General features: G+C 39.3%; 1 protein-coding gene across 1 annotated transcript in view; it reads left to right on the top strand.

The window, feature by feature from the left end:
- DNAJC3 (DnaJ heat shock protein family (Hsp40) member C3) overlaps window positions 1-16,642 on the top strand; it is a 40,687-nt gene that overhangs the window by 5,351 nt on the left and 18,694 nt on the right. The window contains exons 2-4 of the mRNA XM_060769486.2: window positions 2,751-2,861; window positions 7,461-7,585; window positions 10,056-10,130. Of these exons, the coding sequence (XP_060625469.2) occupies window positions 2,751-2,861; window positions 7,461-7,585; window positions 10,056-10,130 (311 nt within the window). The remainder of the gene's footprint in view (window positions 1-2,750; window positions 2,862-7,460; window positions 7,586-10,055; window positions 10,131-16,642) is intronic.

Raw genomic sequence — 16,642 nt, forward strand, 5'->3', positions numbered from 1 at the left:
AAGAGCTGGACCATAAGGAAGGCTGAGCAAAGGAAGATAGATGCTATTGAACTGTGGTGTTGGAGGAAAATTCTGAGTGTGCCTTGGATCACAAGAAGGTCCAACCAGTCCATACTCCAGGAAATAAAGCCCGACTGCTCATTGGAGAGAAGGATATTAGAGGCAAAGATGAAGTACTTTGGCCACATCATGAGAAGAAAGGAAAGCTTAGAGAAGACAAGGATGCTGGGGAAAGTGGAAGGTAAAAGGAAGAGGGGCCGACCAAGGGCAAGATGGATGGATGGCATCCTTGAAGTGACTGGACTGACCTTGAAGGAGCTGGGGGTGGTGATGGCCGACAGGGAGTGCTCTAGTGTGGGCTGGTTCATGAGGTCATGAACAGTCAGAAGTGACTGAACAAATAAACAACAATAATGTATAATATCACAATTCAAGATCACATCACTAAAAAGTCAGAAGAAATAAACAGACAACGATTTTCCATTAAATTCTCCTTTGTTTTGATATATCCTATTCCCTTGACCTTTCTATCTCCATACTACTTATATCAATAAGTTTTACCCGCCTCCTGCCCCCTCTCACCCTCCGGGAACAGTTGTATCAGTGGGTTGTTGTAGGTTTTTTGGGCTATATGGCCATGTTCTAGAAGCATTCTCTCCTTAAGTTTCACCTGCATCTATTGCAAGCATCCTCAGAGTTTGTGAGGTCTGTTGGAACTAGGAAAATTGGGTTTATATATCTGTGGAATGTCCAGGGTGGGAGAAAGAACTCTTGTCTGCTGGAGCTAGGTGTGAATGTTTCAATTGGCCACCTTGATTAGCATTTGATGGCATGGCATTTTTTTTTATGTGGCTTGTTAGTGCCTGGGAGAATCTTTCGTTGAGAGGTGATTAGCTGTCTCTGATTAGCTGTCCGCGTCCACAGGCTAAGAGGAGGGCCAAGGCAGATGAGGGCCAGAGGAAAGAGCACAAGGGGCCCCATCCGGCCCAGGGGACTGGGTTTGCCCATGCCTGGTGTAGATGCATCCTTTGTCTCCTGTGCCTATGTTTTGAACTTGGGCCATTTTGTTAACAGGAAGAAACAGTAACAGTGCAATGTTATAATGTGTCCATTCAGTTAAATGAGATTTGCTTCTAAGTAGGTGGCAGTGAAGGATCATGGATGAAATATTAGAAGAATCTAGGGACAACTGACTAGGTATAATAATAATAATGGTAAAGGAAGGTGTCATCCGCACCGTGTTAATGTGCAAACTGAGTGGGAGAGTATCTCCAAAACAGACATTTTCTGGAAAATGTTCTGATGTTATATTTTTTCTATGGAAAATGTTCTTCACTATATATGCATGTGTATATGTATATATTTACATATGTGTGTATATGTGCCTATATATATATGCACACACATACATAAATACACACATCTTTATCTGGGTTGTTGTACTGTAATCAATCATGTTAAATGGGCTGAATGTTGTATATGAACTAGAGGTTATGTTTCTAAGGAAACAAGTATTTAACAAACCCTCATGCTCAGAGGAATAGGCAAACAAATGAAGGCACTGCTAATCTTGCTTTTATTTCACCGAAATTCTTGCTTCCCAGTCAGTCACAAGTATGGTCATAGGACAAAATGTGATAAGTTGCATGTACCCACAGATTTACAGTATGTCCTGAAATGAAATAAAATGTTGAACTAGTTGTACAGAATCCTTTTTCCTGAGCTTGAAATGGATCTTATACAACATTCAGAGAGTGGCTGAGTGAAGCTGAAGGTACAACAATCATTAGCACAAGAAAATTAAACAGTTGATAGGAGGTATATGAGAGACAGCTCTTTTTAGATACTTGCGTTCTTTCAGATGTCATCATTTGTAGTTATATATAAAGGAAATATATGATATTATCTTTACATTATTACAAATATACCAATAACATAATTTTCCACAGAAAGCTTTGCATGTATTTGAATGTGATATTTCAGCCAAATGAGCTAAATCAAACGACATTGTTTATAACACTGGACATTTTTTCCCTTTAAAACTATTACAACTGACCAGATAAAACAGGGGTCCTCAAACTTTTTAAACAGAGGGCCAGGTCACAGTCCCTCAAACGGTTGGAGGGCCGAATTATAATTTAAAATTTGGAAAAAAAAACATGAATGAATTCCTATGCACACTGCACATATCTTATTTGTAATGCAAAAAAAACATTTAAAAACAACATAGTAATTAAAATGAAGAACAATTCCAACAAATATAAACTTAGTATTTCAATGGGAAGTGTGGACCACCAATCTTTTGGTCAGCAAGTTCAGCAGTTCAACAGTTTAACCTGCTGCCTCACCAAGAGTCCCACACATATAGTGGCACTTTAATCTGTCCACCTCAAAATATCTAAATTTGCTTCATCCCTTCACTGTGGGAGTTCAAAAAGTATAACACATTCTATTTTAATAGAGATAGAAGTAACTGATTTGGAACCTTCTGCCACTATCCTACAGTCTCCTTCCCAAATGAACACTATTTTTTGTGTACTGGACACATATCCAATTTCTGCCATTACTTTAAAGCTTGATAGACAGGAACCCTGGAAGGGGGGAGCTTATCAGTTTTGGGGGGAAAAGTTCTAATCTTTTAACTTTTTTCTTAGGTTCTTTTGATAACTTTGTGGTGTCATCTCAATTAATTCAAATAAATTGTTCACAGATCAATTTCTCATACGTCAGTCTATTTTTTCTTCTTTCAGGAGCCGAATGTGGGATTAACGCAGAGGTAGAGAAACAACTTGAAATGGGAAAGAAACTCTTGGCAGCTGGGCAGCTAGCAGATGCATTGTCTCATTTCCATGCTGCCATAGGTGTGTATATCCAAAGAATGCCACTAATACATGTTTTATTGCAGCCTAGTCATAGAATCGGAAAGGGGTGTCGAGTTCAACCCTCTTTTCAGCAGAGGGTCTCCAACTGGACATCTCCAGAAAGTAGCTCTCTACCATCTCTGAAGATGTCCAGGGAAGGAAACTCCACCACCTCTTTACTTACTTAGGCGATCTCTCGTTGTCCGAGTGTGATGGCCCTCCAAATGTTGTGTCTTGGCCATGGGTTCGTAAGAGACTGTGGAGCCCTATTCTTGATCTGCATGTCCTTCCACAGTGAGGACATCAGTTTCCAGATGAAAGGCGGTCCTGGTCAGGGTTGGCTTGATGTGCCTTCCTCTTGGCACATTTCTCCCTTTTACCCTCCATTCGTCCCTCTTTGAATTCTGCAGCAATTGCTGAACCACCTTGACTATCAAGACTGTTATTTCCCGTGACTTGGAAACTGCGATTCTATTAATGCTTCTCTTCTGCAGCATGACATTGCTGTGTTATGTCCAACTTGCAATTGATAATAATGCCAAAATGTATTTTTCATATGCAATACAGTCAAACCAAGTATCCCATACCCATGCATTTGTAACCGAAATGCAATCTATGCTTTGTCCCTCCCCATCAAGATAAACTCTAGAACAGGCATGGGCAAACTTCGGCCCTCCAGATGTTTAGGGCTTCAGCTCTAGCTGTTAGGAAATGTGGGAGTTGAAGTCTAAAACACCTGGAGGACCGAAGCATGCCGATTCCTGCTCTACAGGTACTGTTGAACCCAAAATTGTATTCTGTTCCAGTTCCCTGTTTGCCATCCCTTTTGCTCATCATTAATATTTTTTAAATTGCAATTTCCCAGTTTGAACATTGTAGCAACTCCTATTTAAGAAAGACAAGTATGATAGATGCATTGAAACTGAACACTGTACAGGAGAGGAGGAAGAAAACATCCAAGTTGTTTTTTTGGGAGGATGTCTGCCTCAATGGCAAATACTCTTCACATGAAACTGTGTACATTGTCCCTTCCTACAGCTTATCTCAACGTTTCAAAATGGTTTCATTTTAAGCGGCAGAAATTCATACATAGGAGAAGTTTAATTTTGGGACTGAAACATATTCTTTGGGTGGCAGCAAAACATGTAAAAAGACCTTTTTTCTTAATGCCACACCATTGCAGTGGCAAGGAACATAATTCATGTTTGGCTTTTTCTACTTGAGGAATATTATCTCTTTTTCAATCATTTGCAACCCTCCCCTCTTCTGCCCCTTTGATAAGGATGCTCCTGGAACACTGCTGATAAGCGCTTTTGTCTGTGAAGCTTTGCTTCACGCTACTGTCATATTGAGAGTTGTTCTTAACTATATCTGTTAAAATCCACGCCTGGTCCTGCCAATTTACTGAGCTGATGCACAAGTGTATCCATCTTTGTGCACCAAAAAAATAACCTTGTGGTTCTCAACTGTGAACTGTTTTTAAACATGTGATCAGAAGTTTTGGCTTTCTTTTAGATGTAAAGAGATGGTAGGAGTGATGGATAGTATGCAGTAGCCTGTAATCACAGACTCTAAACCTTTGGCAGAGAGTAACTGCTGAGGCTCTGCTGGTGTTTCCTATTCCAGAATCAGCAGTTTTTCAGTGTATCTGACTAAAATTTTCTTTTCTGCTAAGGGTGAATACTTCAATGAGTTTAGCTTGAGGACTGAGGTATTAGCAGAAAGTACTGTATATACTTTAGCATAAGCTGACTTGAATATAAGCTGAGGCACCTAATTTTACCACAAAAAACCGAGAAAATGTACTGACTCAAGTATAAGCCGAGGGTGGGAAATGCAACAGCTACTTGTAAATTTCAAAATAAAAATACATAGATACCAATACAATTAGATTAATTTAGGCATCCATAGGTTAAATGTTTTTGAATATTTATGTAAAACTGTAATTTAAGATAAGACTGTCCAACTCTGATTAAATCATTATTCTAATCTTCATCAATGTAAATGTGCTTATGTATCCTTCAATAAAGGAACAATAGAGAGAGTAAAATAAATGTAATAAAATAATAATAGAGTAAAATAACAGAAATTTATTAATAACAATAATAATAGAGTGAAATAATAAATGTACTAATAAATGTAATAATAATAATAATAATAATAATAATAAATGGAGTAAAATAATAAATGTAATAAAAATAATTATAATAACAGAATAAGATAATAAATAAGCTTCCCTGAGTCCCCCCTCGGGGGTGAGAAGGACGGGATACAACTATGCAAAATGGGAATATGTGATAAAACTTGTCTGTCTACATAGCAGAAATGCCATATAGTTTTACTTCAGACCAAACGTAGCATATTTTCTTCACTGTTATTTATTATGTGATATTTTCAAGATTCTTTTACATGGCTCTTATATCTTAAGTATGTATGTATGTATGTATGTATGTATGGGGAACATCCCCCCTCCCCAAGATGTTATTGGACAGCAACTCCCATGATGCCTCGCTATTGGTTATGCTGGCCAGGACAAGGTGAGATGTTTGGTCTCACACCAAATGGGAGACCACAAGAACCCCTGTTACTGTTTTAGAGAGCACAAAGTGTCCTGCAGCTCAATATCGCAAGAACTTGCAGTCTAAAATAGAGTAAAAGACAACACCTCCCCGAAAAAAAACAGAAAGGGATGAAGAATCAAGAGTAAGCAGTGAAGGAACATTTGGTTGTTTCAATTATGCATGCTTGTGATTAATTAAAGCGAATTACATTGAGGCTGGTGTGAGAAATTTGTTGCATTCCAGATGTTGATACCCTCTGACTCCCATTAAACCTAGCCAACACAGTCAGTGGTGAAAAATTGCAGTCCAACATCTGGCAGGCCACATGTTCCCTATCCCTGTGATAGGCCATAGGGATGCAGGGATTTTTAACAATGGATTCACAGGAAATGAGTGAAAAGCTTGATTAGAACAACTCTTTGTCACACAAAGGATTGTATCCAGTAGTTTGGAACAGATAACATTATGTCGATGGAATGCCCCAATTCCCTTTGCCTCTTCGATGTCTCACTGATCCGCTTCAGAGAGGACCCTTGTGTACATGTCTGGAACTATGAGAGAAGGGAAAAGGAAACTTGCATTGCAGGGGCAGAACTCCACTTTAAAAAATTGAATTAAGTATTCAATTCTCATAAGTATTTCTATGAGATAAAGTGGCTGGATCTACACTGCCCTATATCCCAGGATCTGATCCCAGATTGATTTCCCCTTGACATTAAGTCGAGTTGTGTCTGACTCTAAGGCATGGTGCTCATCTCCATTTCTAAGCCGAAGAACTGTTGTTGTCAATAGACGCCTCCAAAGTCATGTGGTCAGCATGACTGCATTGAGCGCCATTAACCTCCTGCCTGAGTGGTACCTGTTGATCTACTCATGTTTACATGTTTACATGTTTTCAAACTGCTAGTTTGGCAGAAGCTGGGGCTAATGACAGAAGCTCACCCCGCTCTGCAGATTCAAACCGCTGACCTTTCAGTCAACAAGTTCTGCGCTGGACCACCACGGCCCCTGATCCCGGATAATCCACTTTTAATTGGATTATGTGAATCTACACTGCCAGATAACCTGGGATAAAAAGATAATATGGGATCAGATCCTGGGATATAAGGCGGTGTAGATCCAGCTAGTATCTTTCCTACCAATGGCAGCATTCCCATGATCTATTTTCTTGGATTTTTAGTTCAAATGTTAGCCATGGCCTCCTCAAAAGGCTGCCAAAGACACAAATCCAAATCTTTTACAATGTTGGCAGATGAGCAACGTCTGATCACAAACACCCACACAACCACTGTTGGGCAAAGGAAGGTGGAAAGGGTCTGGCCTCTTTCTGGCGGTTCCACTGAAGGCCATTAATGTCTCTCTTGCTGCAGAGTTTAAGCACTGAATAGAAGCACTCAGTTGGAACTTTTGACAAGCCATCCTTGCAAGGCATTCTTGTTGTGTGTTTCATCCTATTTACAGCCCCATACTGTTCTCCTTTTTTGATCCAGGAATAAAGAGGAAGACGGGCTACCTGTTTTCAGTTTGCTGTGGCCTTTTAAAAGCTTGCTGCATCAGCAGAATTAGTGGGGATGCTTAGAGGATCCTTCGGTGGCCAATCTTGAGTGAAATGATTAAGTGGCCTTCCGCAAAGGGGAGACGCGGGAGCTAGGGATGGAAATGTAAAACAGCCCTCCAAATGCGAGCCTGCCTTTTGAGATAAAAAGCTTTAGCGTGCAGGAGGCTCGACATTACTCCACAGCTGGAAAGCACTTCAACGCTCACCTTTTGAAGCCTGCAAGAATAACCTAGGTAGCTGGACGCTGCCGCATGCCTGTGATTTTGGAAATTTACATTTGAGTTCATACATGCCAATGTGTGCTGTGGTAAAGTGTTGCTGTCCTGCGGAAATACTCCTTCAGTTAATTAAATGTTGATGTGAAACTGCTTAAAGATTCTGGTCGCGGTGCCATTATTCCTCCTTTATTGCTTGCTTTGTCGTATCCAAAGCTTTGGCTGGCTGGAGGCGATGTTCTGATTGCTACTTCTTCACTTGCAGAAGGGGACTCTGATAACTACCTTGCGTATTACAGAAGAGCCACAGTCTATTTAGCCATGGGCAAATCTAAAGCTGCCATTCGTGACTTAAGCAAGGTGGTTGAATTAAAGCAGGATTTCACATCGGTAAGCAGCGCTTTCCAAAGTTTCCTTCAGGGTGAATGAAAATGGTTTTTCGTCTCTGTTTTTATGTTGCCTTTTAAATGGGAGCCTCTTCGTTCTCTCCCCCCCCCCCCCAGTAAGTGGTATAATCCAATAGAAAACTTTCATTATCGTATAACTTGGACAGGTTCAGTGTAGAGTGAAATTTTTGCAATTGTGGAATACAAAAAGGTGCATCAGCAGGGGAGACAGTCTTTTCAGAAACTTAATTCAGCACCTGATGGAATAGTGTGGCTGTGATTACTGTGAAATATATTCATGTTTTCATAGCGGCATGGAGTTGCAATTGAGTCTGAAACAAAGAGAGGATTTCAATGTGGGTATTTTCTATTTAACTAGAAATTAGTGCAAGTGAAGTAGAAATGGAAGTTCATCATAATTTATGTAATAGCTGGAATGGTTGGCTTCTTAAGTATCTATTTCAGATTATAATATTTTTGGGTTGTTGTGAATTTTCTGGGCTGTATGGCCATGCTCCGGAAGCATTCTCTCGTGACGTTTCTCTCCTGCATCTATGGCAGGCAACCTTGGAGGTTGTGAGGTCTGTTGGAAACTAGGAAAATAGGGTTTATATATCTGTGGAATGTCCAGAGTGGGAGAAAGAACTCTTGTCTGTTGGCCAGCTTGATTAGCATTTAATGGCTAGCAGTTTTCAAGGTGTGACTGCTTACTGCCTGGGGGAATCCTTTGTTGGGAGGTAATTACCCTGGGCATTCCACAGATATATAAACCCCCTTTTCCTAGTTTCCAACAGACCTCACAACCTCTGAGGATGCCTGCCATAGATGCAGGCGCTTCTGGAGCATGGCCATACAGCCCAGAAAACTCACAACAACCGAGTGATTCTGGCCATGAAAGCCTTTGACAAAACTTTATAATATTCTTAATACAAAGTGTTGATCGCTGTGGCCAAGATGTAAATGTTGATTTAACTGTATAAATAATAACATTGCTATTTTAGCTGCTTGGGAGTAGTGAATCAAAGCATTCAGAAAACAGGCTGTTAATAGCTTGGGGAGAGTAACTAACCATTGTGAAAACAGTGGTGCTAAATTTGCATTGCATGTTGACACTTGGTTATTGGGTTGGTGAATCATTAAAGAAGAGTATCTCTTTAGATAAAAAGTGGAAATCGCTCAGCCTTCCAGATATTATTGGATTGCAACTCAAATCATCCCTCACATTTGGGTGTGTTAAGACTTTGGAATCCAGTACTATCTGGAGGGCTTCATGGCTCCCACCCTTGCATTAGATAATTACAGAATTGTAATTAGGGCCGTTGAGAATAATCTGCACAGTTTGCAAGTTGGCTTGAGCCACAACCAAAAGTTACATTACATCTCCAGAAAAAATTTAGTGAAAAGAGTCACTCCTTTTTTGCAATCTCATATTTCTGTAAAAATAGAGTTTGAAGAAATATGAAGATATTTTTAGATACCGAACCCGTAAATGCTTATGGCTACTTGTAAATCCTTTTAATAAGGCAGTTTTTGAAACTGCTCATGTTTGCAGCAATGTGATAGAGATGTGTAAATGCTATGGGGTCAGGGGCAAGGATGAAAAAAGTGCAGGTGGAAAACCTTGATAGTTTTTAATAAAAACAAACAAAGGAGAACCAAATATATTGCTGCTTGTTCAGTATTACCACCATGCCTGTAGGACTGCCACCTAAAACTTACAAAATATGCCCTCTCTACAAATTTGCTAGGTCCTACAGTGCTGTGCTTCTACCAGAGCTGCAACGAAGGCCCCTTCCACACAGCTGAATAAAATTCAACATTATCTGCTTTGAACTGGAATATATGGTAGTGTGGACTCAAATAACTCAGTTCATAGCTTCAAAGCAGGTATTGTGGAATTTTCTGCCTTGATATTCTGCAGTTAGGTCACCCTGGGATATTCTGGGCTGTGTGGAAGGTCCAGGGTCAATCTTGAAGGCACAGTGGCAGAAGTCACTTGTTTCAAGTGAGTTCGCTATTATCTACAATTTCCTGCTTCTACAGTAAGTTCTGGAATGTAACTCCTGCAGATAGAGGGGTTGTATTGGGTTTAAGGACTCCATTGATTTATTTCCAAGGAATTCACGATGATTATGTGGTTCTTTTTCCCTGCCATGTTATATTCACAATGTGAGGTAGTGCAAGCTGAGAGATAATGACAGCCCCTTCAGCACTGCCATATAATCCAGATAATCAAAGTAGATAATCCACAATATCTACTTTAATCTGGATTAAATAAGCCTACACTGCGATATAATCCAGTTCAAAGCAGATAATCTGGATTTTATATGGCAGTGTAGAAGAGGCCCCAGTCAGCTTGTTGGCAATGTTGGAGTTTCAACACTTTTACTCTAACCCTGGTCTTCATTTGTCGCTATGAACTACTGCAGTGCATTGACTATTTTCATATTCCAGAACTGTTTCCTTCACTCTAGGCAAGACTTCAACGAGGGCACCTGCTGTTGAAGCAAGGAAAGTTTGACGAAGCAGAAGAGGATTTTCAAAGAGTGGTAAGTTAGAAGTGTCTGAAATGACATAATCAAAATAAGATATTGCAGACACATGCTGAAACAAGTACAGGCTAATGCTGTTTGGATGACTTCTTTGTGTGGTGTTGAGTTCCCCAGATTTACATAATGATAAGACCCACCTTTTTGTCTAGTGTTGAGACTAGAGTAATCCTCAGGCTGTGGGAATGGCTGTGTGTGATGTTTTCCAGACTGAAACACCTTAAATCAGTGGAAAAGAAGTGGTAAATAGAAGAAGTAACATTGCAGGCTTATCACTTGTATTCAGAAGTAAATCCTCCTGTGTTCAATACCTGTCCCCTACTGATTTTTCTGTGCACTTTTTTTTTTGGTGCTGTAAAGTAGGTTCCAGGGTTGAACATGTGCTCAGAGATGCCCTTGTCTTCTTCCATTTGATGTGTATGCCAGCTCTGCTGAGCGATTGTATTACTTCTGTTGGAGCTGGGGTATGGGTTTTAATAATAAAAAACAACAAATCCTCCAAGTCTAACATCTGCTTATCTTTGCCTTTCAGTATAAATAACAAACTGTTACTGCTTCCTCTGCCTATTTATTTATTTATTTATTTTCGTGCTTGTTGACTGTCATGAAATTGACTCAGACATATGACAACCCCATGATTGAAAGAGCTCCAAGTCAGCAATTTCCCACAGACTTTGGGGCCGTGGCTTCCTTGACTGATTCCATCCATCTAGAATGTGATCTTTCTCTTTTCCTCCTGCCTTTTACCTTACCAAGCATTGGTATCTTTTCTTGTGAGTCATGTCTTCCTGTGATCTGTCCAAATATGAAAGCCTCAATGTAGTCGTCTTGGCTTCTAGGGAGAGTTCAGTCTCTTATTTGTTCTAGGGCCCATTCATGTATTTGGTTGTCTGTTAGCAGCCCAAGATATTTATCAAACTCTTGTGCTGCACCACATTTCAAATAAGTTTATCCTCTTCCTGTTCGATTTATTTCACTGTTCAGCTCTCACAACTATATATTGAAATTGGAAACATGGTGCCATAAACAATCCTAACTTTCATATTCATTGATATATATTACACTTTTCAGATCTTGTCTAGTTTCTCCATAGCTGCTCTTCCAAGTCCTAGTCTCCTTCTGATATCTTGTTTGCAGTCTCCATCGTAATGAATGAGTTTTTTCTAAGTGGCTTCTGAAATAGGCTTGTTTTAGTAATTCTACACTTTGCCAACTGGTCTCCAGAAGGAAATAAAGGCAATATACATATTGAAATGATGAGTGGGGATCGTTGGTAAGTGCCTTTGCTTTGGATGGAACATAAGTGTCCAACCTCAAATTAACCAGAGGAGGGAGCATCTTCTGGCTGTGAACTAGCTCCCAGGATGCACTAACAACAGCTCTAATACACCTCTAATATGCTACCAATACACACTTAATCACTTACACTACTAATACATCCCTAATACAGTAATAAGCCTCTAATATGTCACCAATACACCCTAATATACCCCAATACACCACTAATTACAACTCTAATAACCATTCATACACCCCCCCCCCCCAAATACATCAACTCTAAATACTGGAGGAATTTGGGGGGAATTAAAATGGTGCCCAGAATCTTGGACATATAGCTGTATTTTTGAACACCCAGAAAGTCTCACACAACTATAGTTTTCCCCATTTGTGTCCCACGTTCTCAAACTCTTGAAGGATAAGAATTTCTGTTGAGCTATGATGGAAAGCACATTGGCCATTTTGTGTTGTTCCACTAGAGGCCAGCAAAGACAATACTTGAGAGCTACTTCCTTCGTAAATTGAATATATACACTACTAATGTGGAATGTATATGGTTACATTTTTTTAAAAAATGTATTTTATTTATTTTATAAGACTATGAATATTTATGCTTTTGATTTGCAGTTAGGTTGCCCAGAATGGAGTGGACTCTGAGAAATAATGTGATTTGTATTTAAGTTGGGATTTTAAAATGCTTGAGAAACCTCCACTTCTGAACTCAATTTCTTTATAGTATGCCTTTTTCAAGACAGAGACATATTTGTTCAGTGTGTCTGCTTTCTTTGTGGCATTTAAACCTATATCCATGGCAACAATATGCTTGCTTACAGGATCATTGTTTCTCTTATATTCCACTGCAGTCTCTGAGATTTACTGTATCTGATATTTTTATTTTCAAATAGGTTTTCAGTTTCATGGCCTCAGTTCACAGAATCATAGGTTTTCAGAAAACTATAAAGGTTTTCTTCTGTTCCTTTACATTTTTTAAAAATTACAGTAGTGTCCTCTTTAGGCCCCGGTGTCTTTACACTTGAGGTGAAGGGTGCTTAGACTTTGTTGCTGCACTCTCTTCCTAAATACCATGTTGTTGTATCTGAGCTGGATTCCAGAAAACTGCTCTGATGGCTGCTCCAGACTCAGATGAATGGGTTTCTCAGTGCCTGCAGGGAGCACTCCCATGTCTTTATGTTTTGGTGACGCAGAAGGTCTTTTTCTTTGCACTTTCTGCATGGTTATCATGGTCATGGTTGCATGGGCCTGTTTGGTCCTCCCAGATCCATCCAGCACACCAGAGACTTCCAGTGATACGTTGTTTCTCAGAATGGAACCATTGCACCACAATACAATGTGTACTCACAGTGGACTAGAAAAACTCAGATCCACTCTGTACAGCTCAAGATATTCAAGAGCCATTTTTCACCCACTGATCCCTAGAATCAGAGATACAGGCAGCCACCCGGTTACAACTGTAGGTTTGTTTGTAAGTTGTATGTAAGTCAGAACAGGTACATTTAAAAAATGTAATTCCATTTTTTAAAAGTTTTGGATAGCATAGGAAAGGTGAATGCCTCTGTAATGTTTAGTTTGTTGTCTCTGCTCCTGTTCAGAAGATTTTTATACTTCTTATCAATGTATTTCGATTGCTGTTTACATGATTTTAATATGTCGTAAGCTGCTTTGGGTCCCATGAGAGAGAAAAGCAGGATATAAATAAAGATTTCATAGAACCATAGAATCAAAGAGTTGGAAGAGACCTCATGGGCCATCCAGTCCAACCCCCTGCCAAGAAGCAGGAATATTGCATTCAAATCACCCCTGACAGATGGCCATCCAGCCTCTGTTCAAAAGCTTCCAAAGAAGGAGCCTCCACCACACTCCGGGGCAGAGAGTTCCACTGCTGAACGGCTCTCACAGTCAGGAAGTTCTTCCTTATGTTCAGATGAAATCTCCTCTCTTGTAGTTTGAAGCCATTGTTCCGTGTCCTAGTCTGCAAGGAAGCAGAAAACAAGCTTGCTCCCTCCTCCCTGTGGCTTCCTCTCACATATTTATGCATGGCTATCATATCTCCTCTCAGCCTTCTCTTCTTCAGGCTAAACATGCCCAGTTCCCTAAGCCGCTCCTCATAGGGCTTGTTCTCCAGACCCTTTATCATTTTAGTCGCCCTCCTCTGGACACATTCCAGCTTGTCAATATCTCTCTTGAATTGTGGTGCCCAGAATTGGACACAATATTCCAGGTGTGGTCTAACCAAAGCAGAATAGAGGGGTAGCATTACTTCCCTAGACCTAGATCTAGATTTCTTGTTGTTGTTATTGTTATTTCACCTCACTTTCTGTCCCCTTCCCAACTAGATTTTGAACATTTTGGGTTGTTGTGGTGATAAAGCTTCAGTTGGAGACCCTTTCCCCCAATGATAACTCTTCCAGGAGTAAATTTTCCTTCCTAGGGATAGATTTCCTCTCACTTCCTATTGTCTCATGCCTGTTTGTATCTAGGAGTTGGATATAAGTTGGATGTTTGTAACCCAGAGACTGCCTGTACAATATTAGAACAGTGGCATGTGAACAAGCAGTCAAGTGAAGGATTTAGTACCTTAGCAATACCTAAATAACAACCCACTACCATTTTTTTAAAGAAAGGGAGGTTTCATTACAAAGCCAGTGATAGTGGATAAATATTTAACACATGAATCAGCAGCTGAGGAATTATGTGGCAAACAGTTAAAACAAAAATATTGTCTTCCTCAGGCTACACATACCAGAGTTAGACAGATGTTCAGACCACAGGAACCAATATTACATGCAATGACTTTATAGTACCCCAAGAGCAGCATCTATCACAAACTGTATCACACACTTAGGGCTCTTCCACACAGCCATATAACTCAGAAAATCAAGGCAGATGATCCACAATATCTGCTTTGAACTGGGTTATCTAAATCAACACTGTCATATAACTCAGTCCAAATCAGATAATGTGGGATTTTATACAGTTGTGTGGAAGGGGCCTGAGTTGAGAAGGATGTGATGCAGCAAAACCATGAATCCCTTTTATATTCCCTTTAGCGTAAGGTAACCATGGTGGTTCAAAGGACCAGTCCAAATGCCCAGAGAGCCTAACCTTTTAGCAGCATTGTGAATAGAACTTCTCGTAGGACTGGTTCCATGTCCAAGTTTACATGGGAAATTTTGAGATTAACTAGGGCTTAGCAGGTGTTTCCAATAACCAACTGTAACCAGACAGCAAAGTTATAACGGTGATTGTATTAATAAAACTGATGAATCCATTACAGGTGCGATCAAATGACAAAAGCATTTTTGTGACACATATATCATAATAGTATGAGTTAGACCAGTTGCTACTTAACTGTTTTCGGTTTAGTTCATTTTAGGGCTCATTCACATGTGACTGGATGACCATCAAGTGGTCAGTTGAATGGGTGTCACATGATCTGTTTTAATAGCAGCTAATCAACAGGAGTAGATAACCAAATGCCATTCCCACCATTTTTTTTTTTTTTGGTCTCCAACTTCCTTAGCTGGGTCTCATAAGGAATTGGGGAAAATGTTGGTCACATAGGTGTTCCTCATACTTAATATGCACAGATTACTTAAGAACACCCCTTCCCTCCCTTTACACATACACACATCTATATATCATTATCTCTAGAATATCCCTTACAGCTTGGACCAAATGCCTGTCTAGTCTACTTTTTCTTCTCCCGTTGGTCAACCAGGTCTCTTTGAAAAGTATAATGCAGTAGCATAATGTGAACTTACTGACATAAAACAAGTCATGCTATGTCAGAACCTGAACCTATTTATGGTAGCCAAACACGTATCTGTAGGAAACCCACAAGCAGATACAAAAGCACCACGAAATGTGAATGCCAAGAGTTGTCAATGTGAGAAGAAAACATTTGGTCCAAGCTGTAAGGGCTGTTCTTTTAGATATAGGTAGTGATATATAGATATGTGCATGTGTACGTTTGTGTGCAACGTAGATCTGTTTAATGGTTTTATTGGTTTTAACTATATATGTTTAATTTTTCTATGTTTAATTCTATTTTAAAATGTCTATATATTAGGTGTTAATTCAAACATTATGTTTTTAATGTTAGTCGCTTTGAGTCTTCTTTGGCAAAGAAAAAGCAGGGTATAAATACTATTTCTACTAATAGGGTTTTACATTGTTTATATGTTTATTTTTCATATTAAGCCCTTGTTCTAAATTTTAATTGAATTTATAAAACAGTGCAGAATGTATTATCAAATAAAATGTTGCTTCTGTTTCCTTTAAATTATCTATTTTTCTAAGGACTCTTCTTTCAGAATTTGATTAAACAACTTCTATTGTGCCTGGTTTTGTATTATGGATCTTACAAAAAACATTGCACTGTGGGTTATAAAATGTGTTAGCTATAAAGATGGATAAATTACCCATCTTGAACCTCAGAAGCATGCCGACTGGAGATGCAAGCTGATAAAGCTCAGTGTGACAAACTGTAAAATTCAATGCATGTAGCAGTGTTTTTGGCTTAAGAAAGCAAAGTAAATTCATAAAGCTAAGATGAATTGTGCACACAAATCTCCTTTAAAAGCATTTTGACCATTTGCATCTCATCTGTTTTATACTGGTGTTAAACCACTAATTAAGCTGTACTGAATGTTTTTTTTATCACCTACATTATCTTGCTTTAGGGGAGGTCACTGCAGTATATTTTTATAGCCATAACTTTTGCTACCATCATTATTTTTATGGCCCAAAAGCTTAAGTTTACAAACTTTTGATGATCATGGCAATAATTTCATAGTATGGCTTTTTAAAGAAAAGAATAAATTTCCAGAGAGAAGCAAGAGACTCCTAAAAACCTAGAATCCCATACATGGTACAAATATTAGTATTGCTGATAGAGATAAGAATTCTTTATATTGCATAATAACAATACACTCGTATAAACAATCAAGGCTAGAAGGTGTTCCTTGTTGCTGAATTGTGGCCGCAATTTCTCTCATCATAACCTCAAAGTTAGAGAAAGTTAATTTTTGGGATGAATCTCCAGGATTCCATATTATGCACCAACTATGGTTTTTCTTTTGCAACCTGTTTTTGATAGCTGCGGTTTAGGCATTGTTTTTGCACCCGTTGTTTCATACAATATGAGGAAAGGAGAAATCCATGTCAAGTAGCTCCACTCTCTGATGTTAAACATATCATGTCTCCCCTCTCCC

This window comes from Anolis sagrei, chromosome 3 (genome assembly GCF_037176765.1).
Source record: "Anolis sagrei isolate rAnoSag1 chromosome 3, rAnoSag1.mat, whole genome shotgun sequence".
Lineage (NCBI taxonomy): Eukaryota > Metazoa > Chordata > Lepidosauria > Squamata > Dactyloidae > Anolis > Anolis sagrei.